This window comes from Protopterus annectens, chromosome 2.part0, assembly GCF_019279795.1.
Source record: "Protopterus annectens isolate FY-2018-M chromosome 2.part0, PAN1.0, whole genome shotgun sequence".
NCBI lineage: Eukaryota > Metazoa > Chordata > Ceratodontiformes > Protopteridae > Protopterus > Protopterus annectens.
The window spans coordinates 937,370,375-937,392,874 of record NC_056728.1 but is presented as its reverse complement, the minus strand read 5'-3'; the positions used below and the strand labels follow the sequence as shown (position 1 = coordinate 937,392,874).

The 22,500-nt window shown below is 39.5% G+C and overlaps 1 protein-coding gene across 1 annotated transcript in view; it reads right to left on the bottom strand.

Annotated features, from left to right (window-relative positions):
* The window catches only part of LOC122792794 (pikachurin-like), a 698,859-nt gene that overhangs the window by 438,819 nt on the left and 237,540 nt on the right, over nt 1–22,500 (bottom strand). Inside the window, exons 4-5 of the mRNA XM_044060363.1 lie at nt 11,338–11,455; nt 10,798–10,933 (exon numbers count right to left, since the gene is read on the bottom strand). Coding sequence (XP_043916298.1) covers nt 10,798–10,933; nt 11,338–11,455 — 254 coding nt within the window. The remainder of the gene's footprint in view (nt 1–10,797; nt 10,934–11,337; nt 11,456–22,500) is intronic.

Here is a 22,500-nt window from a genome sequence, read left to right as displayed (position 1 = left end):
TTCAAGGTTTGATACACACAGCATTTATTTGACTGTTGTGTGACTCTAAGCAACTCAGTTAACTAGTGTTCCTAGATTACCCTTGAAAAGAGAATTTTGCCTTTTGGGTTTACTTGTACAATAAATTAATTACAAAAAAGCAAATCAGTAAGCATATCTTAAAAGTTATATTAATATTTCATGATTATTTTTATTTAAAAATAAAACACATAGAGATATAGCTTTCATTACTCTCAGTGTCTGATGTCACACATTGAACTGTTATACATTTAATAAAGTTATAGTTACAAAATGACATAATCATTGGCATAGCAAAACATTACCACAATTTGTAAAAGGAGTTAATTTTATTAAAACAGATAAAATATACAACACACACACACACACACACACACACACACACACACACACACACACACACACACACACACACACACACACAAAACACAATACTGTCAATAAACACAAGCTAAACATAATTTTCATTGTGCAATAATGTTCCTTGGCTTGGATATTATGGGAAAATAACATTGGTGAGGCCCTCTTTCTGTTGCAGCAGAACATACAACTCTCCTGGGCAGTCCGTTGTTTCCCTATAATGCTCATCATTACATGTATTGCTGAGATATGCTGTTAGCCTGAATACAAGACAGAATCTTATTCTGTAGAAGGCAAAAAGCTCTTTACTGGCATACTGAGGAAGATGAAATTTGCTAATTAAAGAAAGCACTGCAGGTTTTGGTATTTGCTTTTCTCTTAATTAGTGGTGGGTCAACAGACTTTGCAGTAGATTGTGGCTGACTGTTGTGATTCATCTTATGCCTCTGTACTCCAGATGAGTATTAAAGCTACAGAATTGGAGATTCTGGTAACCTGCATTTCTCACAGGCACTATGTTGTTATTGCCATGGCATATTTTTCTATTCATTACATGACAACTAAGTCCACATGTATAGATGTACATTTAGGTTTTTACAGAATATGTTACTGCCCTCACCATCCTAACAACAAAAATGATATAGAACAACTTCAAATAAGGTTAACGGGCAGTGTTTCCTTTAATACAACTTACTCAGAGTAAAACTAGCATATATTCTTTTCCAGTAGTTTCAGAAGGTTTAAGCCAGGGTTGAGTGTTTTTAGAAACCTACAGTTTTTTATACTGCTAGCATGGCTCCATGGCACAGGGGACAGATTAATGACTGCATCTCTGGTGAAAGGGGTTCAACTAGCAACCCTGGCACTGAGACAGCCAGAAACTGAGGAGAAGGAGTTAAGGAATATGGCCTGCTCACCTCTCCCAGGGGGGAAAGTAGGAGTTTTCTACACTTAGGGATAAACTGAGTAGTGCTAACTTCCGGGTGGAGACCAGTAAGCTCATTGTCTGTGCTTTGTGGGGGGCAAGAATGCCACTTGCAAAATTAGTGGACAATCTCCTTCTCTGCTGTAATCCTATTGCACACCTCTCGACTACACCTTGCTGGATGACTGCAGTATGGTCAGTGTCCTAAGAAAATAACTGAAACCACACCTGATTGCTGTCTGAATGATGGCCCCTCCCCAATGACCCTTACCCTGATGATGAGGAATGAATAAACCAATTAGTTGTGAAGAGGGCTGATAACTGACAGACAAAAACAGTTACACTGATGCTGTGTCCATGGGCATGCAGCACAAGATGTGTTGGCCACACCTTGGCCATGCTTCTAATGGTGATATAATTTCTGGACATACTCATTAGTGATGTCATTATATAAGCCACACACTCTTCCTCACTTTGGATATCTAAAAAGGTGGCAACCCTAGCAGAATAATGGTGATATTTCCAATGTATGCCCTCTGCTGAAATATGGGCAATAGCATGCAATGGTTATTGCAGTTCACACTGTGTTCCATCATATGTGAATGATACAGCATCTGCTTACATAGGTTCATAGGTGTGTACTAGGCTAATGGCCCTGAAGCCTTTACAAGCTTAGCCTATAGGATTACCCTGGCACTGTGCCATCCTTAGTTCCCTGTGTCCCTGTCGAGTAGAGCCACTGGAGTGATCCCCGGGGTGAATTTTCTATTTCCCATCCACTCATCAAGATTTCTTCTGAAGAGGACCAGTGAGGTGCTCTGTTTGTCATGTATGGGAAGTCTGTTCCATAGCATGGGCAGTCTCTGGGTTATGAACCTTTCCCTCCAGCTTGTTCTGTTGATTGTGGTAATGAGGTTGAGGTCTCTGGAGCATGTGGTGTGGAAGGATATGGGAATTCTTTAGCTGTAACATTTCTAACAGAGCTGGGTCAGATATGGCTTTGTAAGTCAGGCAGGGATGTCCTCTAAGTAGGTGATATGAGACAGAGAATAGTTGGAGTTTTTTGAGTCTCTCCATACAGGACAAGTGTTTAAGGCTTAGGATCCTCCTTGTCAGGTACTTTTATGGCCTCTCCAGTTGTTGCAGGTGTCTAGTGAGGTACATGCCAAATGGGGCATTGTACTCGATGATTGGCCTAATTAGGAAAGAGTAGAGGGAGACAATGACCTCTTTCTTCCTGGATGCAAAACCCTTAGTAATGAGATGTGCCACATAGAAGGACTTTCTGACCACAGTGGCAATGTGGCAGTCAAAAGAGAGGTTGCTGTCAACCTGTGTTCCCAGATCTCTTATAACGTCTTCTGTGTTCAGTGGACTACCATTGATGTGGTAATTCATGGGAACTGGGTTTTTCCCAAAAGGGATGATGACACATATTTTGGCATTGAGATTAAGGCCATGGTTCAGACACCAATCATTGGTCTCAGTGAGGCCTTTCTGTAGGATGTCAACATCACTTGGGGAGTAAATAATAGCTCCAAACTTGCAATCATCTGCAAACTTTGTCAGTCAGAGTCCCTTTGTGTTGGTCTGGACTTCAGAGAAGTAGATACCAAACAGGAGAGGACCCAGGACTGAACCGTGTGGGACTCCACTCGTGACTGGTCAGCAGTCTGATTTGGAGTCAGCTACTTTCACACTGTGGATTCTATCTGTGAGCCAGTTTGCAATTCACCTAGTGATATAGGGGTTGATGCCTAGCTTAGTGAGTTTTTCTATGATTCCTGAGTGGGGAATAGTATCAAAGGCCTTGACCAGATCAAGATAGGCTGTATGAACCACCTTGACTTCATCCACAGCTCTGGTGACTGACTCAAAGAAGTCGACCAGGTTGAGAAGGCATAATCTACCTTTCACAAAACCAAACTGTGTGGGATCCAGTGTTTGGAGATTCCCTATATCCATGATGATGTGTTCCATAGCTTTGCATATCAGACTCATTAGGCTAATGGCGTGATAGTTCCCAGAGTCTATAGTCACTCCTCCTTTGAGGAGAGGGATGACTGTAGCAGTGCACCATATGGTAGGGACAAAGCCTGAGGTGAGGCTGTGATTGAACAGGGCACACAGATGAGGTGCCAGTTCACTCTGTAGTTCATAAAGAACACAGCCAGGGATATTGTCAGAGCCCATAGAAGCCATTTCCTTGGCATTGGACAGTGTTGTTTTAATCTGTGCAGCAGTAATACTGGGTGCCTGGCAACCTACTGGTATTGTGATTGGTCCATTGGTGGGAGAGAGAAGGGTAAAGTTGTCACTGAATCTGTCGGCCAGTATAGTGTCAATATTTGTTTGCTCAGTATAGGAGGTACCATTGTGCAGTAGCTCAGAGCAAATCTGGGTATTGTTGTGGAGATTCTTTACATAACTATAGAAAGCCCCATGGTTGTCTTTACTATTTGCTGCAATTCTGTTCTCATATCTAGCTTTATAGGATTTGATGAGGGATCTCAACTTTTTGTTAAGGCTGATGGGACTTCATCTTATTCCGCATCAGTTTCCTCCTTCTGTTGTAGAGTTTGTTTATGGTAGGGGACCACCAGATAGGCTTCCTTTTTTTGGAGGAGAGCATCTTAGTGTGTGCCCCCCACAACCCCCTACTTAAATATACCAACTCTGAGACCACACTTCAGTGCAGAAAAGGGAAATTTTCCCAGTCTGCGTGTATGGAGCCCTTAGCTTTCACCTTTGAACTTTTCAAAGTTCGATCATATGGTGTCGACCATATGACATTTGAACTTTGACACGTTCAATAATTTAATAAGGACCCGATTGGGAGGTCATGCAACTATTCTCCATTTGCATGGGTGCCGTGAAGTTAGCCACCTCTGTTTTTAGGAGCCCAATATTAGCTTTGGGGAAGTTTTTCATGGTGGTCACCTTTGCAGTGTACATCTACATTTGTTTGTTACAGCTGAAACAGTCTAATGTCCTAGGCTCTTACCCTCCTTCTTGGAGATGAGACTGTTTCTTGGTCATAGCTTTCTTCATCTTGAACAACCCACTGGTAGTGGAGGTGGTAAATGAACCAAGTCAATGTGCATATATACTGGTGGTCTGGTTTTGTCTGACATATGCCATATCTTTTTGTATATCTTTGTTCATAATTATTATAACATTATTGTCTTATGTGTAACATAAATGGTAAGTGCACTGTTAGTCCTGCAGCTGTACATTAATAAATCTGGCAAATAATCTTGTGGATTTAATAAACTAATTCAAGTTCCTTCCGGCTTCAGTTTGGTGATAAGCATTGATAGTGCCTTGGTTCCATTCCTCCAATGGTGTTTCAAACTGAAATGTTTAATTATTGAGTATGAGCAAGTTGTTAGCAGATCTGAGTTATTGTAACATAATATAGCTGAAATGACTCACAACTCACTGACAGATGATACTGCAAGCAATACTGAAATCAGATTTCCTATAATCACATTAAATTAATCACCAGGAATGCAATGTAAATGGATGAACTACACTAGAGAGAATCACAAATTCATTATTAGACCAAAAGAGAGCAGTGGAGAGTGTTCATAGTATTCATTATACTATGAATAAATAAATGAATGCTAAAGAGTATTGTTAAAGGAATTAATGACATTCTAAATAAGTTCTGCTATATGAAACAACCTGAAGATACTGTCAGACATGAAGATTCAAAAGGATGTTGTTTAATTCATTAAATCACTATAAAATGAGTAAATATTCTGAACCATTTTGTAAATTAATGTTAGGGAATACTGTTAAAATATACTGACTATAACACTGCCAGAAATACAGATGCATAACACAGCCAAAATAAATAAAGGTAGAACCAAACTACATACTGGTACTAACAGCAAAAACGTATGTACGTATTATTTCTTTTAACAGTGTTGGCTCCTTTAAGGAGGATATCAGCCAGTCAGAAGTGAGCTCACGTCATGTCCGACTGGCTGCGAGCAGGAAATGTGCAGTAGTGAGTGAGTAAAAGACAATCACAAATGGATTATCACTGCAAGCATGAAATGTGAAGATGTAGTGAGTGGAAGGCAGTCACAAACAGATTATCAGGTATGGGGTGTGTGTGTGTAAATGCCCCCACATAATACACCTGCTGGCTATAGGTGTTCAGGCTCAAACCCTGTATCTTTGCTTCAGGGTAAGAAGAGCCTAAAGTCCCTAACAACCACCATTTCTGAACTTTGTTCAGATTTGTTTTTCTAACAGTTGTGAGCTATGGTGGGAAGTGAGAACTGAAGTTGTATTTCCCCCATTATTGTTTTTGTTGTTTGTCCAGGTTTTTTGTGCTAAGGTATGAAGTGAGAACTGAATTTGTATTCCCTCATTATTGGCTTTGTTTGTCCAGGTTTTTTGTGCTAAGAGGTTGAGAGCTATCTAAATGAGAGCCATTAAGTTTGTCTTCTTATTTTTCAAGCTATTGATTTAGCATAGTGGAATGTTGCACTGACTGTAGTGCATATGGTTCTGGGTTCAAGACATGCATGGTGATAATACAGCATTTTATTCTAGCAATTTTCCAAAATTATACAAGCAATGTTTAAAATGTGTCCCTGGTTTTTGGCCTTTTGCCCCCCCCCCCCCAATAAATGTTGGCTTTTCCAGATTTCTTGTGCTGCAAAGTTCAGAGATACAGCTGAGTGTCAACATTTTACAAGGAGCTGAGAGCTGCAGGGGAACTAAAGTTTAGTGCTGCTTATGCTGAGTCTGCTTGTACTGTTAATCGCACAACAGGTAGTGTACTTGCTTTTGATGCAGAAGGCTGTGGGTTCTTCACCCACAGTAGGTAGATGCATTGCTGATACTGTACTGTGTTGTAAAGGGGGGTGGATGCTGTAGTCCGTTTTGGCGAAGATATCTAGTAGTAACTATGAACCTGTTATCAGTTTGCCATCCATTCCATATTGCAATATTACTAGCGTATTATTGTTTTTAATGCAACATAGGCAATTTATTCCTCAAGGGCAACAGGCACTTTATTTGTAAATGAAACCATGAAATATAAAGTTGTTTGCTAGCAGCAGCCTCTTCATTAGTTACAGATTTCTTTAATGTGGAATTATGTAGATGGCTTTTACTAGTTCAGAGATTGTGCATATTTACTGATACTGGTGGACTGTAGAAGTTTGAATAGACTTTTATGGTGAAAGTGTTATGAATTGGGCTGTTTTGTCATTATTGGTGCATGCATTTTGTTTCATTGGTTACTGGAAAAATGTTCAAAACAATAAATTTAAAATGCTCTCTAACAACTATACTGTACTGTACAACAAATATAATTTAATACAATCAGGAAGGAATATCAAAGAGCACGTGTATGTTTCATGTGCAAGGGGCCTATGATTGGAAATCAGCCCAAAGTTCATCTTTATCTGCCACTGGCAAAATGTATTTTCTTTGAATGTGGGTTTCAATGCTGTTTCAATGAATGTGAGTTTCAAGGGCAGAGAAGTTTTAATGCTAAGTCTAGTTTCATTGTGAGACTGCATTGCTTTGTTTAGCAGATATGTATTGGTGTTCGTGCTGTAAAATGCAAAATAAAACTTTTCTGGCAAATCATTTAGGAATGAAGTCACTAAATAATGACCGACGTTTAAGTTTCAGACGTCATAATCTTCAGAAAAATGCATGCTAAAACAAGACCTGATATTCTATTAACTGTCTTAAGTTTATACAAGATCAATTTTTAGTACTGTTTGCATGTTCCTCAACATATTTGGCCTTGTCCAGATTTCCTGCATTAAGAGGTTGAGAGGTATGTGCAAATAAATCGCTTTATAGAATTAGGAATATCCAAACCTCTCAACTGTCCCCAATTTTAGCTCAAAATGTTGCTCTCCCCTAATAATCTCTCTGCAAAATAGCAATTTTGGAAGAAAACGTGGAGAGTTTACTTTTATAAATAACTGTAATGATCAGAGTTATACATTACTATTATTTCAGAAATGCGTGTAGATTCTCTAATGTTGTCAGCTGCTCAAGTTAACTGTGCTCATATTAAAATGGTGTCCCTTCTTTGATAGGTTCCCAGCTGTATTGTCTGGCAATTTTATATTTTTGCATCACATTTGTAGTCCGTTTTTCATAAAATTGTGGTTTTCTGGTAAATTAGTGGCAAATCATTAAAGACTGAAGTTAGAAAATAATGGCAGACATTTGAGTTTCAGATTTCATACCCTTCAAAAATTCATACTAATGCAAGACCTGCTACTATTCTATTATCTTTCTAAGTTTATAAGAGCAATATTTAAAAATTGTTCTTATTTTTGGGCCTTTGCCTCAGTTTTATTTATGAGTTTGTTGCTCTAAGAGGTTGAGAGGTATGTGTGTGTGTGTGTGTGTGTGTGTGTGTGTGTGTGTGTGTGTGTGTGTGTGTGTGTGTGTGTGTGTGTGTGTGTGTGTGTGTGTGTTAGGTAGGTAGCATACCTCTCAACTGTCCAAATTTTGCAGAATGTCCAGATTTTTTCCCCATATTTTTTGTCTGTTCCTTATAAATTTTGTGATTTTCTAGAAAATCATTGAAGGTTGAAGTTGCTAAATAATGACAGACATTTGAGTTTCAGACTTCATGTCCTTTAGAAAAATTCATACTAGCACAAATCCTGTTATTCTAGCAACTTTCTCATACTAGCACAACTCCTGTTATTCTAACAACTTTCTAAGTTCATGAGAGCATTATTTAATATCTGTCCCTGTTTATTTTAGGCTTTGTCCATATGTCTTGCACTAAGAGGTAGGTAGGGGTGTGTGTATGAATGAAACACCCTAGTTAGGGGTAGCAGGTGGTTGGTAATTTACTCAAGCTCAAAACCTGTACCTTAGTTACAGAAAGCAAAAGCATGAATCCTCTACCCCAACTACCATGCTGCATTTTTCAAAGAACTGACTTTCAGGTTCATTTTCAATTCAAGGAACCGAGTTTGAGTGAATCTATATTATATTACTGACGAGGCATTACAGCAAATGCCTCTTCATCGACACTAAAAGAGCGAACTGTGAATTACGAGAATGGCCGTAGCTTGGCTGGGGAGGGGGGGGGTAGCAGTTTGAGAGCTGTGAGTACAAATTTGAAAATCCTAGCTACACCCGTGCGCTGACCCATGTCTAATGCATGCTGTTGTGTCTGTAATTATGAGGCATCAGCTAAAAGCACATTTGCACTGTTTATTAAAGTTTGCTTTGTGGTAAAAGAAAGCAAACAATATAGTCTGTGGTCACCATAGTACAAATGAGAAAAGAAGTTAGTGGAGGAAAACAGAAGGTTACTCATCTGCAACTATATATCAACTAAATGCTAATGATTAGTTGTCTGGTTTATTTACAAGGATGTCTTGGTCAGGAAAGAAGGATCTGCTATCTGTATTTTGTGGTATTTCTACATTAGCAACAATAAAAGTATGTCATTTCTGATTTTACAGAGCATCCTTGATTTTGCTCATATTTTGCCCTATCCCATGAAAAAAATGAATTACCAGGTGAATCCCTGATGATTATAATCAGTCAGTCAGACAGTAATTCCACATGTTAGATTTTGGTACTTCTTAGCCTTCAGAAAAAATGATTGGGTGTAAATACTGTTGCTCTAATAATTTTGTTTGTGAGTTACAGTTGTTGTGTCTTTCGGCTTTTCCCAGTTAGAGGTCGCCACAGCGGAACTCCGGTCTGCTAATGATTGGCAGTAGATTTTTACATGCCGAGTTGCCAGCCCTGATGCGCAACCTTCAATGAAGGTACGCCCATTCACGGATGTCTCCACACAGAAGACGCTCTAGCCGAGAATCGAACAGGACAACGTCTTACTGTGAGGCGACAACGCTATCGCAGCACCACCACCGCGTCTGTTTGTGAGTTACAGTAATATTTAAAATATCCCTCATTTGGGGCCTTTGTTTATTATTTCTGGTTTTGTCATTGATTCTTGAGCAAAGAAGCTGAACTGATAAATGTCACTTGGTTGCAAATTTTACAGTGAAAACACGAACTGTGAAAATAGATTGGCTATTAAGTTATCATGTGGCCAACTTGTAAATGCCAGGCTTACTGACTAATGTGAAAAACTGAGACTGGACTGAAGATGACCACACTTTATGTAATCTACTTGGTGCAGTGCCTTCGCAGACTGAGGAGCAGGCTAGAATAATACTAAAAATAAATAATACCTCCCAGACAGTAATGCCAGAATGTAAGTAATTCTGTGCTTCATAGACTAGTTTGTAGGAATGAAGCATTTCATTTTCTGTGGTTGGAAATTTAGGCATTTTAATAGAAATCTAAAGACTGATCATGTCATATAAAGACTACAAAATCACAATCAGAACTGTTCGCTGTAAACTGTATTAGTATCAGTATGTAGGAAGTTTCTTGGCTGGCTAGCAATTGTTGGACTTGCCATTTGCTGTTCATTTTATTTGCAGCAGATTAAATGAACCAGCTGCTTAACTAAAGACCGAACAATTTAATGCTAACACAAAACAACTCATCAGTAGCTGCCCTTCTGGCAAGATTCTTTACATTATTTACAAAAGCAGAAATAACATTTATTTATTTTATTATTACTTTATTGACATTTGTTTACTGGGAAAGTCTGGCTGGATAATAAATATCCATTTTAAGTGGACGCCCGAGGAGAAAAGCTCCAGAAAGTTTGATAACATTAAATAAAACAGTAGCATAGCTGTAATTAAAGTAAATCATATATACATACAAACTGACAGTGGAAAACATAGGATACAATAAAGCATGAGGAGATACCAGTGATGTAATAAAAAATAAATAAAAAAATGGCAATTAAGTATGACAGTTGGTCTATACAAAAGTATTCTATTATGCTTAGGAATATGTGTAGTTGGTTCAAAGCAAAAGGTGTGAATTAGCCTCAGAAGTAGTATTTCTATAAAATGTCTGCTTCCATCAGTTTACAAAGGGGATTCTAAGCATAAAATGAATATTAGTCACGTATGAGCATGTTTATTTCAAAATGTTACCCTGTTTAAGGAATGTTAAAGTTTTGGGAGCATGTACAACATGTTTAGTTTTCTATGAAATGTTTATAATGCTTCTTACCTTGTCAGCTTTCTGACTGAATACAGCACATTTCTATAATCATCCATTTTCTAAACTGTGATCTTGTTTTGTGAAGAAAGTAAATGAAATTTCTGGCAGTATACTGATGGTATAATAAATGTTTATGAGGACTGAGGGAAAATCTAAATGTCTTAAGCCACTTTATCATCCACACTTATGACAGTGAATTAACCGTGTATTTTTATGTGGTTTCAGAATGACCACATTAATTAGCTATCATAAAATTAAACAAGAGGAATACAATTTTGTAAAACATCACCAATAACATTTAAAATTAAAACACAGACTAGATAACTAAGGAACAGTGCAACACATCTTTAGTATCTTACTTTTACTGCTGTAAAACCACTGACCTGATGTATTCCATCACATAATATTTGATTGGGGAGCTTCCTTCACTGCTTCCTCGTTTCCATGACAGCGCCACTTCTGAATCTGAAACTGCAACAACCTGAGGTTGTTCAGGAGGTGCTGGGGGCATGCATCTATCTGAGTAAAACACAAGGGGAACAGATTGGTGTCATGTACACAGTAATCCATTCAGAATGTCAGCATTAAAGGACACAGACCAGCAGCTTTACAAAAGGAAGAAACACTGTACTGAAGGAAAACTAACAAGCTTGCAGGCTATATCTTAGAGTCAATGGTTAGATCTGCAAATTCATTTGAAATATGTCAAAGCTCAAAATACAGTACCTGAAGTGAAATCAGTGAGTGTGGAACTTATCTGATGCTAAGCACAAGCAGTCATGTATTTTATGGATGGGTTGGTTTATGTAATCCACCAGTATAAAAGTCATGTATTTTATGGATGGGTTGGTTTATGTAATCCACCAGTATAAAAGTTTATTTTCTCTGATATGACTGATATGCTGCTGTTTTTGTTTTGTTACCTTTTGATAAAGTTGTTATACTTTTAGGTACACTGGTTTGTCCTTTGGTTTCCGAGTCATAGGCTCCCACGTGAACACGATATTGAGTTCCTGGTTTTAAACCACCAATAACAGCCTCCTAGACAATAACAGAAGATTATGAATAATTCTGAATGATAAAAACATTATGAAAATATAAATGAGAGATATTTCAGATTATACAAAGGAAAGACAGTATGGTTCTGCTAAATTTATACGTCAAAGCCAAGATGGATAACAGAGATTTTTCTCCTTGCACTTTCTGTGTTGCTCAGAATGTTTCACTAATTTGCTGTAACTTAACATTTTTATGGCAAGCAGTTCAAATGCTGGATCGAGCCTACAAGTTTTTTTTTTTTTTTTTTTGTAAAGATGATTGTGTGTTATAGCAGGATCTCATGAGGCAGTAAAATAAGTTTTGAGTTTTCTTATATAAACAAAAGGGATATCACTTCATTCTACACATTTTATGTTATAGTAAGCTAATAAATACCACTTTGGGTCTCACCACAAAATAGACTATTAGCCTAATGGGATTAACCTGGACAACAAAGAGTACATAAATAAAAAAAAATAAACAAATACCTGGATTTACCTCTGCTACATGCTGGAAATGTGGCACAGATTAATAAATACTTGGGTTTACCTCTGCTATATACTTGAAATGTGGCACAGATTAAGATCTAACAACAGATTTTACCTAGCAGCTTTTCACTAACATCTGTGCAAACATACAGCAAGACAGCAAAGACTGAAACAATGCTAATTTCATGAACTTTAATCGTACTTTGACTTAGGAATGGGGTCCTTTCCTGTCATCGTATTAGAAACTCAAAAGATTTGGAGAAATAAAGAGAGTCACTTGGAACTGTGTCTGCATCAAAGAACACAATAGTCAGTACAGACCAGTGTCATTGCTCTGATAGTACATAAGTGGTAAAAAACCTAGACAAAATATACCACATTATTCCTTATTTGTTCATAGGTTCATAGGTTCATACTAGGCTATCTGCCCTAGGGCATTTATAAGCCTAGCCAGAGTGTGTTTGGCTTTCGCCACCCATTTTAAATTAATTTTGCTATGCCCTTTTTCGAGGTTAGAATACTGTGCCTCTGTCTAACAGTGACACAGAAGTGATACCCGGGGTAAACCTATGATCCCCCATCCACTCATCAAGATTCCTCTTGAAGAGAGTCAATGAGGGACTTTGCCTAACCTGGACTGGGATTTTATTCCAGAGTGAAGGGAGCCTCTGGGTTATGAATCTGTCCCTCCAGCATGTCCTATTTATTTCAGTGCTGAGGTTCAAGTTTCTCGAGCACGTAGCTTGATGGGATTTGGATTTTCTGAGGTGCAGCATGTCCATTAATTCCGGGTTGGACATGGCTTTATACGTCAGGCACAGATCGTCTCTGAGCAGGCAGTATGCCACTGAGTAGAGCTGGAGTTTCTTTAACCGGGCAGCATATGGCATCTGTTTGAGCCCTTTGATCCTCTTGGTGAGGTACTTTTGGGGTCTTTCCAGTTGCTGCAGGTGTCTGGTAAGGTACATCCCAAATGGGGCATTGTACTCAATTATGGGCCTGATGAGGGATGAGTAGAGAGGCACGATGACTTCCCCTGATCTAGATGTGAATCCCTTCATGTTTTTCTAACCACTTTGGCCACGTGGTTGTCAAATGAGAGATTGCTATCAACTTGGGTCCCCAGGTCCCTAATTACTTCTTCTGTACTTAATGGATTACCACCTATGTGGTAATTTGTGGGCACTTTGTTTTTGCCAAAGGGGATGACTATACACTTTTTGGCGTTTAGCTTGAGGCCATGGCTCTGGCACCAGTTGTCTGTTTCTATGAGGCCCTTTGGAGGATGCTTGTGTCGGCTGGAGAGTCAATTATAGCGCCCAGTTTGCAGTCATCTGCGAACTTGGTCAGCCACAGTCCTTCCGTGTTGGCCTGTACCTCCGAGAAATATATACCGAACAGGAGAGGTCCCAGGACTGAGCCTTGTGGGACGCCACTTGTAACTGGTTTGGAGTCTGACATGGCTCCAGCAATTCTAACCATGTGGGTTCTGTCCTTGAGCCAGTTTGCAACCCATCTAGTGACATAGGGGTTTATATTTAAGCTGGTGAGCTTATCTATAATGCCCGAGTGGGTATTGTATCGAAGGCTTTGCGAGGTCCAGGTAGGCTGTGTGGACCACCTTCCCTCGTCAATGGCCTTGGTGACTGTTTCAAAGAAATCGACCAGGTTTAAGAGGCAGGATCTGCCCTTAACAAAGCCGAACTGGGTAGGATCCAGTGCCTGTAGGTCCCCAATATCTTTTTTATGAGGTCCATGATGATCCTTTCCATAGCTTTGCAGACCAAGCTAGTCAGGCTTATGGGGCGATAGTTTCCAGGATCCGTTGAGGCACCACCTTTGTGGAGAGGGACCACTGTTGCTGTATGCCACTCTTTGGGTACATATCCTGTGGTAAGGCTGAGATTGAACAGTAGTTTTATGTTTGGGTTTAGCACTTCTTGGAGTTCATGTAGGGCAGCCCGGGACACCGTCTGGTCCCATTGATGCTGTGTTTTTGCTTTGGAGAGGGCTCTTACCTGAGCATCTGAGATGTCAGGGGCAGCACTCTGCTGGGATAGATATTTGCCCTTTTGGTGGGGAGTTTGCTGAACCTGTCAGCTAGGATGTTGGCAATGTCTGTGGGTTCGTGTATTTTTGTCATTTTGGACTAATTCTGAGCATATCTGGGAATTCCCACCCAGGTTCCTAACATAACTAAAGAAAGCCTTGTGATTATCCTTAGTGTCCTGTGCAATTTTTCTCTCGAAGCTGGCCTTAGACGATTTTATGAGTGCCCGTAGTTTTTTGCTAACACTGATCAGAGATGCCTTCCCTTTTTGGGATTTTGCTCTATCATGTAGTAGCTTCCTCCTTCTATTGTATAGTTTGTTTATGGCTGGGGTCCACCAGACAGGACGTCTGCCTTTGGAGGATTGGGTCTTGGTTTTATTTGGGATTGCATGATCCATGCATTCCTGAAGGTGCTCATAGAATGCGTTTATAAAGGATTCTGCGGTCTGGGCTGTATTTTCCACAGGCCCAGGGGCTTTGAAGGATTCCACCTCGGTTTTAAGGAGTGTGAAATTTTTATTACAGCACTTGCATAACCATAAGATACCAGAATAGCAAGTTGACATGTACTAACATGCAAGCATCCAGAATTCAGGTGTAAACCTTGGGCACTACAAAATTAATTTAAACAACAAATGTTAAGTACCTCAAAAGTATGTGCAGTTGTATGGCTTGTCACAATTTTCACTACAATACTGACAAAATGAGTATTGCCTGATATTGACAGAAGGGGTAATGCATTTGTCTTTAGTGTCATATCAGCATACATAACAAATATATACCTCCACTGGTCCTATGGTGGGATAAAATACACAGACTGAAAACAGGCAACTACAACAGGACATAGCAGTGACAAAACTAGCTGCATTATCTTGATGTATTTTTGGAAGGTAACATTTCCACAGATTAAAAAAAAAATAAGATTCAAAATTGTTTTGATTACTTAAACAGACACAGGGCTAAGGGCTTATATAAACTACAGTGGCATAAAATAATTGATTACATATTTAAGAAGATAACCATTTGATATTATGGTCTCATTACTGCAAATCCCCAAATACGGAGACAGAAAGACTAGTTGGGAGAAAATATAGTTACATATGCCAAGTTCTAGATTCCCATTTCTTGGAGTATTTATTCCCTTTTTTCTGAGATATATATATATATATATATATATATATATATATATATATATATATATATATATATATATATATATATATATATAAATATATATAGATAATATATGTATATAATATATATATATATATATATATATATATATATGAAGAAACACAACTGACTCTAGTTAGAACAACATAAGTAGAACTGACAAAAAATAAAATGCATATGGCATGAATATTAAGTTCACACCTTTAATAAAAAAATCACTAAACACTTATGTCCACACTTTGTACTTCATCAGATTAAAATCATTGCAGAAGTGATTATTATTAGGCCAGAATTGCAGAAAAGGAAACTAAGATAATTTTGTTAACTGATGCATTATTATCACATGGAAATTTGTTGGAAGTATTTAAATGAGTTGTTAAATTAGTTGTTCTGGAATGTTTTTTACTCTGATGATGTAGTATATGCACAAACATATATTTATTTATACATGTATCAAGTAACAGCACTAATCCTAAGAAGAAGGTCACTAAAAACAATAGTCTTGTCTTGGATGTTGCAGGGGGACAGTAGGCTTGTTGTAGGACTTGCCTGGTAGATGAACTAAGTACCTTGCTCAGCAGCACAGCACAATAGAGTACAAAGCTACAAAATAGTCCAAAACTTAAACTGATGAGGTTCCCACCAAAACTGCAGCCAGTCCAGCTGGGAAGTATTAAACATGCACCAGATTATATGAGACAGCTACAAATTAGTCCTTGTGCTCTTTCTTTCACCAGAGAAAACAGTAGCACTAAGCCCATACAGGCTCTGAGAAGTGGGTTACAGGTTCCTCTGTGATTGATAGTCTCTAGGAAACCTACGTATTAATGGCTACCTGCTTCTTCTGTCAATGGAAGTTAAATAGCAGCAGCTGCCTCAAGCTGGTTCCAAAGAAAAAGACTGCAGGCCATCCAAGGATCAGTAGCCTGATTACAGATGTTGCAGATTTTAAAGATAAGCTGAAAATACATGGGGTTACTGATGTATGTATTGAAGTGTGAACCTAGTAGGTGGGAAGATAGGAAAGGGAGGACAACTGTAATTTTGTCAATTTATGAGGAAGACCTTAAAGATGATTTAGTTATTTATTTTTCTGTTACAATTGCCTATTTATCGAGAAAGTAATTTGACCTTTGCTAACCATCTTGGTCATCTTTACTTGTCCTCTGCTATCTTGTTTGGTGGCTCAATGCAGTTTTGAGATTTTGATCACCATTTAATGGAGGCTTTGGCTCTTCTGTAATTTATACTTGGGTGACTGAACAGTTTTATGGGTAGTCTAGGATTACACATTTGGAGTACTTGATTGGTGTCTACTTCTATCTGCTGAAGTGTATGGCATTCGTACATATGCACCTGAATCTGGTTACTTCAGTGTTTTGCAATCTTGAGTGGGAATCAGTTATCCTTAAAGAAAGAGTCAGTGATTTTCTGGAATGTAGAAAGTTGGCTTGGATTAACCCAGCCTCTGGGGATGCACAAGCCAGTGCATTTCTTTGTGCCAGTCCCAAGCCCGGATAAATGGGGAGAGTTGTGTCAGGAAGGGCATCCGGCATAAAATTTTGCCAAATCATACATGTGGACAACAGTACAGATATACATTCTGGATCGGTTGAGGCCCCAGTTAACAATGACCACCACCAGTACTGTTGGCCAACAGAGTGGTGGCGGAAATTGGGCTACTGTTGGCCAAAGGAGGAGAAGAGGGGGAAGGCATGCCTGAAGGCAGGTAAAGGTTAGGACTGTGGTAGTGAGGTTCGGAACTTTGAATGTTGGCAGTATGACTGGTATAGGGAGAGTGCTAGCTGGTAAGATAGACAGAAAGAAGGTTGGTATATTGTATGTGCAAGAGACCAGATGGAAGGGGAGCAAGGCTAGGTGTATCGGAGGTGGGTTCAAATTGTTTTTTCATGGTGTGGATGGGAGGAGAAATGGCGTAGGGGTTATCCTGAAGGAACAGTATGCTAAGAGTGTTTTGGAGGTGAAAAGAGCATCAGACAGAGTGATGTTTATGAAGCTGGAAATTGATGGTGTAATGATGAATGTTGTTAGTGCATATGCTCCACAAGTTGGGTGTGAGATGGATGAGAAAGAAAAATTTTGGAGTGAGTTGGATGAAGTGGTGATGTCTATAACCAAGGTTGAGAGAGTGGCAATTGGAGCAGATTTCAATGGGTATGTTGGTGAAGGGAACAGAGGGGATGAGGAAGTGATGGGTAGCTATGGTGTTAAGCAAAGGAATGCAGAAGGTCAGATGGTAGTGGATTTTTGGATGGATATGGCTGTGGGGAATACATATTTTAACAAGAGGGAGGAGCATAGGGTGACATACAAGAGTGGAGGGTGATCTACATGGGTGGATTATATCTTATGTAGAAGGGCCAGTCTGAAGGAGATTGGAGATTGTAAAGTGGTGGCAGGGGAAAGTGTAGTTAGGCAGCATAGGATGGTGGTTTGTAGGATGACATTGGTGATCAAGAACGAAAGAGGAGTGTGAGGGAAGCACCAAGGATCAAATGGTAGAAATTTAAAAAGGGTAATTGTGAGGTGAAGGTCAGGGAAGAGTTAAGACAGGCAGTGGGTGGCAGTGAAGAGTTACTGAATAGCTGGGTAACTACAGCAGACCTAGTAAGAGAGATGGCTAGAAAGGTGCTTGGTGTGACATCTGGAAAGAGGAAGGAGGACAAGGAGACCTGGTGGTGTAATGAGGAAGTACAGGAGAGTACACAGAGAAAGAGGTTGGTGAAGAAGAAGTGGGATTGTCAGAGAGATGAAGAAAGTAGACAGAAGAAAAAGGAGATGAGGTGCATTGCAAAGAGAGAGGTGGTGAAGGCTAAGGATAAAGCATATGAAGAGTTGTATGAAAGGTTGGACACTAAGGTGGGAGAAAAGGATTTGTACTGATTGGCTAGACAGCGGGACCGAGCTGGAAAAGATGTGCAGCAGGTAAGGGTGATAAAGGATAATGAGGGAAACATACTCACAAGCGAGGAGAGTGTGTTGAGCAGATGGAAAGAGTACTTTGAGGGGCTGATGAATGAAGAGAATGAGAGGGAACGAAGGTTGGATGATGTGCCAATAGTGAATCATGAAGTGCAGTGGATTTGCAAGGAGGAAGTAAGGATAGCTATGACGAGGATGAAGAATGGAAAGGCTGTTGGTCCAGATGACATACCTTTGGAAGCATATAGTTGTTTAGGTGAAATGGCAGTGGAGTTTTTAACTAGATTGTTTAATGAAATCTTGGAAAGTGAGAGGATGCCTGAGGAATGGAGAAAAAGTGTTTTGGCACCGATTTTTAAGAATAAGGGTGATGTGCAGAGCTGTAGTAACTACAGAGGGATTAAACTGATCAGTCACAGCATGAAGTTATGGGAAAGAGTAGTGGAAGCTAGGTTAAGAAGGGAGGTGATGATTAGTGATCAGCAGTATGGTTTTATGCCAGAAAAGAGCACTACAGATGTGATGTTTGCTCTGAGAGTGTTGATGGAGAAGTACAGAGAAGGTCAGAAGGAGTTGCATTGTGTCTTTGTGGACTTAGAGAAAGCATATAACAGGGTGCCTAGAGAGGAGTTGTGGTATTCTATGAAGAAAGTGTCAGAGAAGTATGTAAGACTGGTACAGGATATATATGAGGGTAGTGTGACAGTGGTGAGGTCTGCGGTGGGAGTGATGGATGCATTTAAGGTGGAGGTGGGATTACATCAAGGATCAGCTCTGAGCCCTTTCTTATTTGCAATGGTGATGGACAGGTTGACAGACGAGAGCAGACAGGAGTCCCCGTGGACTATGATGTTTGCAGATGACATTGTGATCTGTAGTGAGAGTAGGGAACAGGTGGAGGAGACCCTGGAGAGGTGGAGATATACTCTAGAGAGAAGAGGAATGAAGGTCAGCAGGACTAAGACAGAATACATGTGTGTGAATGTGAGGGAGGATAGAGGAATGATGAGGATGCAGGGAGTAGAGGTGGGTAAGGTGGATGAGTTTAAATACTTGGGATGAACAGTTCAGAGTAATGGTGAGTGTGGAAGAGAGGAGAAGAAGAGAGTACAGGCAGGATGGAGTGGGTGGATAAGAGTATCAGGAGCAATTTGTGACAGATGAGTACCAGTAAGAGTGAAAGGGAAGGTCTACAAGAGGGTAGTGAGACCAGCCAGCTATGTTATATGGGTTGGAGACAGTGGCATTGACAAAAAGGCAGGAGTCAGAGCTGGACATGGCAGAGTTAAAGATGTTTAGATTTGCACTGGGCGTGATGAGGGTGGACAGGATTAGGGATAAGTATATTAGAGGGTCAGCCCAGGTTGGAAGGTTTGGAGACAAAGCCAGAGAGGCAAGATTACATTGATTTGGACATGTGCTGAGGAGGGATGCAGAGTATATCGGGAAAAAGATGCTAAAGATGAAGCTGCCAGGTAACAGGAAAAGAGGAAGGCCTAAGATAAGGTTCATGGATGTGGTGAGAGAGGACTTGCAGGTGATTGTTGTGACACAGCAAGATGCAGAGGACAGGAAGAAATGGAAACAGAAACAGATGATCCGCTGTGGCGACCCCTAATGGGAGCAGCCAAAAGAAGAAGAAAGTTGGCTTGGATTAAGCTATGTGGACTATTTGGAGTTTTTTGGAATGCACCATGAGTGGTGGACACTTTACCTGGACTCACTCTGAATTTAATTATACCCTGTTTTGTAACTGTACAACACCTCTACATTTTTAATCGTCATCTCCTGTTTATGCCATACTAAATGTAATTCCATTCAGTTGTTTAATTTTCAAGCTATCTTTTAATGCATCTGGGTTTTATTTCTCACTGTTAAAATACTGTTTGTCCAAGGTTAACAGTTTCTGTTTGGCTACAGTATTTTATCATCATCGACACCCATTTGGAAATTTATAGTATCTATATCATCAGTTTTCATACTGGTAAGGCTACTAGGCATGAATTTTTATTTTATTTTATTCATTTTATTTATCCTTTCTTAACCAGGTTAGTCCCACTAGGCTAATAGTCTCTTTTCGGGGGACACCTAAGGTGGCATTTATACCATAATTTGTGCTTATAAATGCTCTCTTATTATAGGGACGTTTTCTTACCTTTTCGTCCTATTTTCTCTACATTTTGACTCTGGTATTTCCATTAAGTGTAGGAGGCTTGGGGTGATGAGAAATTATAAGACTAAGGCTAAGAGAAGGTTTCTTCTTACGTTTCCTAATTAAGGTTGTTCCATGGGGATCAAGGTTACTCAGTCCAACTCAAGGGTAAAATGACATGTGGATCAGGGTCCCCTCTGCATTATGAGAGTACCTCAGGTACATGACTTACTGCAGCAACTGGGAAGCAGAACACACCCCTCCCCTACACAAGTGGCCTGAGGCTGTGTTATATAATGCCATGCTGCTTAGGAATAAATTGGGTATTATATTTAATTTGTTCCATACAGTCAGTCAAGTGATTATTACAGAAACCTCTTTGGATGAAAATGCAGGGTTCTGCATGTTTTTTTTTTTTTTTTTTTTGCATCGTACAGGATTATCAAGCAGTTCACAGCCTTAGGTTAACACACATTGATGGTGGGTTGATCATTTGTTTTTCATCTGGCTTGGAGATAAACAAGGTTGATGATGGAAAATCTAACTGCTTTGAATCTGTCCTTAAGGCAGCATCAATTAGTGGATTTCCTCTTCTCTACAATCCAGCATGCTAATTTGGATCTTTTCTGAAAGAGCTCTTGGATATTTCCATTGACCTAGTTCATACATCTCAGAGGTGGTTAGCTTTGAGCAGATAATGAGACCTCAGAACTTGCCATTGATGTCGTAAGCTTAATGGAGAGCACTGGCTTTGCTGAGGTCATTTCAACTGCAAATCATTCATTTTGGTACTCTTTTAAGTTAATTCTCCAGCCAACTCTTGAAAATAGGGATTTGGTGGTATAATCTATCTCTTGATATGATTATAAAGTGGTCTAGTTCAGGCATGGTCCTCCATCTTACTCCCCAGTTACTGAACTGATAAAATGTAGAAACCTAAGGATAGTAGATTCAGATACTGTCTCACTGATTTTTGGCCATTTACTTGAGGGTGTCAGTGTGAAAAATCCAGACGAGCTGTTCACTGTCTATAGTTATACTGTTACCAGAGTACTGGATGAGGTGGCTCCAATGAAAGTGCAACTTAATCTGTAGGTTTGCTATGAGCCACAGCTTAACTATGAGCAGCAGCTGATGTGTAGGCTGGAAAAGAGGTTGGAGTGCTGATGGGGTAAGATATGCCTTTCTGAGGAAATTATTATGGTGGATGAACATTGTGATTTGTACTGAACTACTGGAAAAGAGCAATCTATGTGCCCAAAGAGATATCTGGTTCATGTAACCATACAGTTGTACTGGCTTTTGTTGTAGACAAACTGCACAGTCTAGCCTGACAGCCCAGACATTTTTGTCCTCTGATGATTGTGAGGAAGTCATACTTTGTAGTGAACATGTTTGCCAAGATTAGGTAAAGGGCACTGCTTTCCCTAGGAGGCACCCTCTGAGTACTGTGGGTTGTCAGTAATGAATCACTTGTACATGTGCTGGGTAGAGTTTGAATTCATCAATCATGACAAGCCCATGCACAGCATATCAGTTGTACCTTGGATGCAGGTCGTATGAGACCAAATTTAACACATCTTGATGCAGCAGGACCTATTCCCTGCATTGTTAAATCCTTATTGAGAGCCTGGATATTTCCATCTGCTTTAAAGGAAGCTCTGCTTACCCTGTTCTCAAACAAAACTCCTCGTTGATCAAATCTGAGCGTTAAACTGTCATCTTCTCTTTCAAAGCTAACACTATCCTGTCAAGTAACTCTAACCTAAGTTCCCTGTTGGATAGTGTGAACTAACTCAAAAGCAATCCCCTCTGTTGAGCAAGTCATTAATGCTGATTTTATATATATATATATATATATATATATATATATATATATATATATATATATATATGAATACATGTATACATATATCTCCAAACCCCTTTGATAAACCTCCCAGATAAACAAATTATGGCAACTGGAAAAAAGCTACTTGCTTCAATAAAACATTCCTCACCCCCAAGAATAAAAATGTACTTAGGCAGGCCAGCAAAGAACCAGCAAAGAGCTCAAGTGCACCATTAGGAAGCCTTAGGTAAAACAGGAAATGAAAGCAGTCACTTATGCCAAGGATGACCACAAGACCTTTTTACTTACATTAGAGGTATGACAAGTAACACCCAACACTGCATCAAGCTTAAGTCTAATGCTACCACCCATTCTGATCCTGAAGTCATAGCAAACATCCTTGGAGACA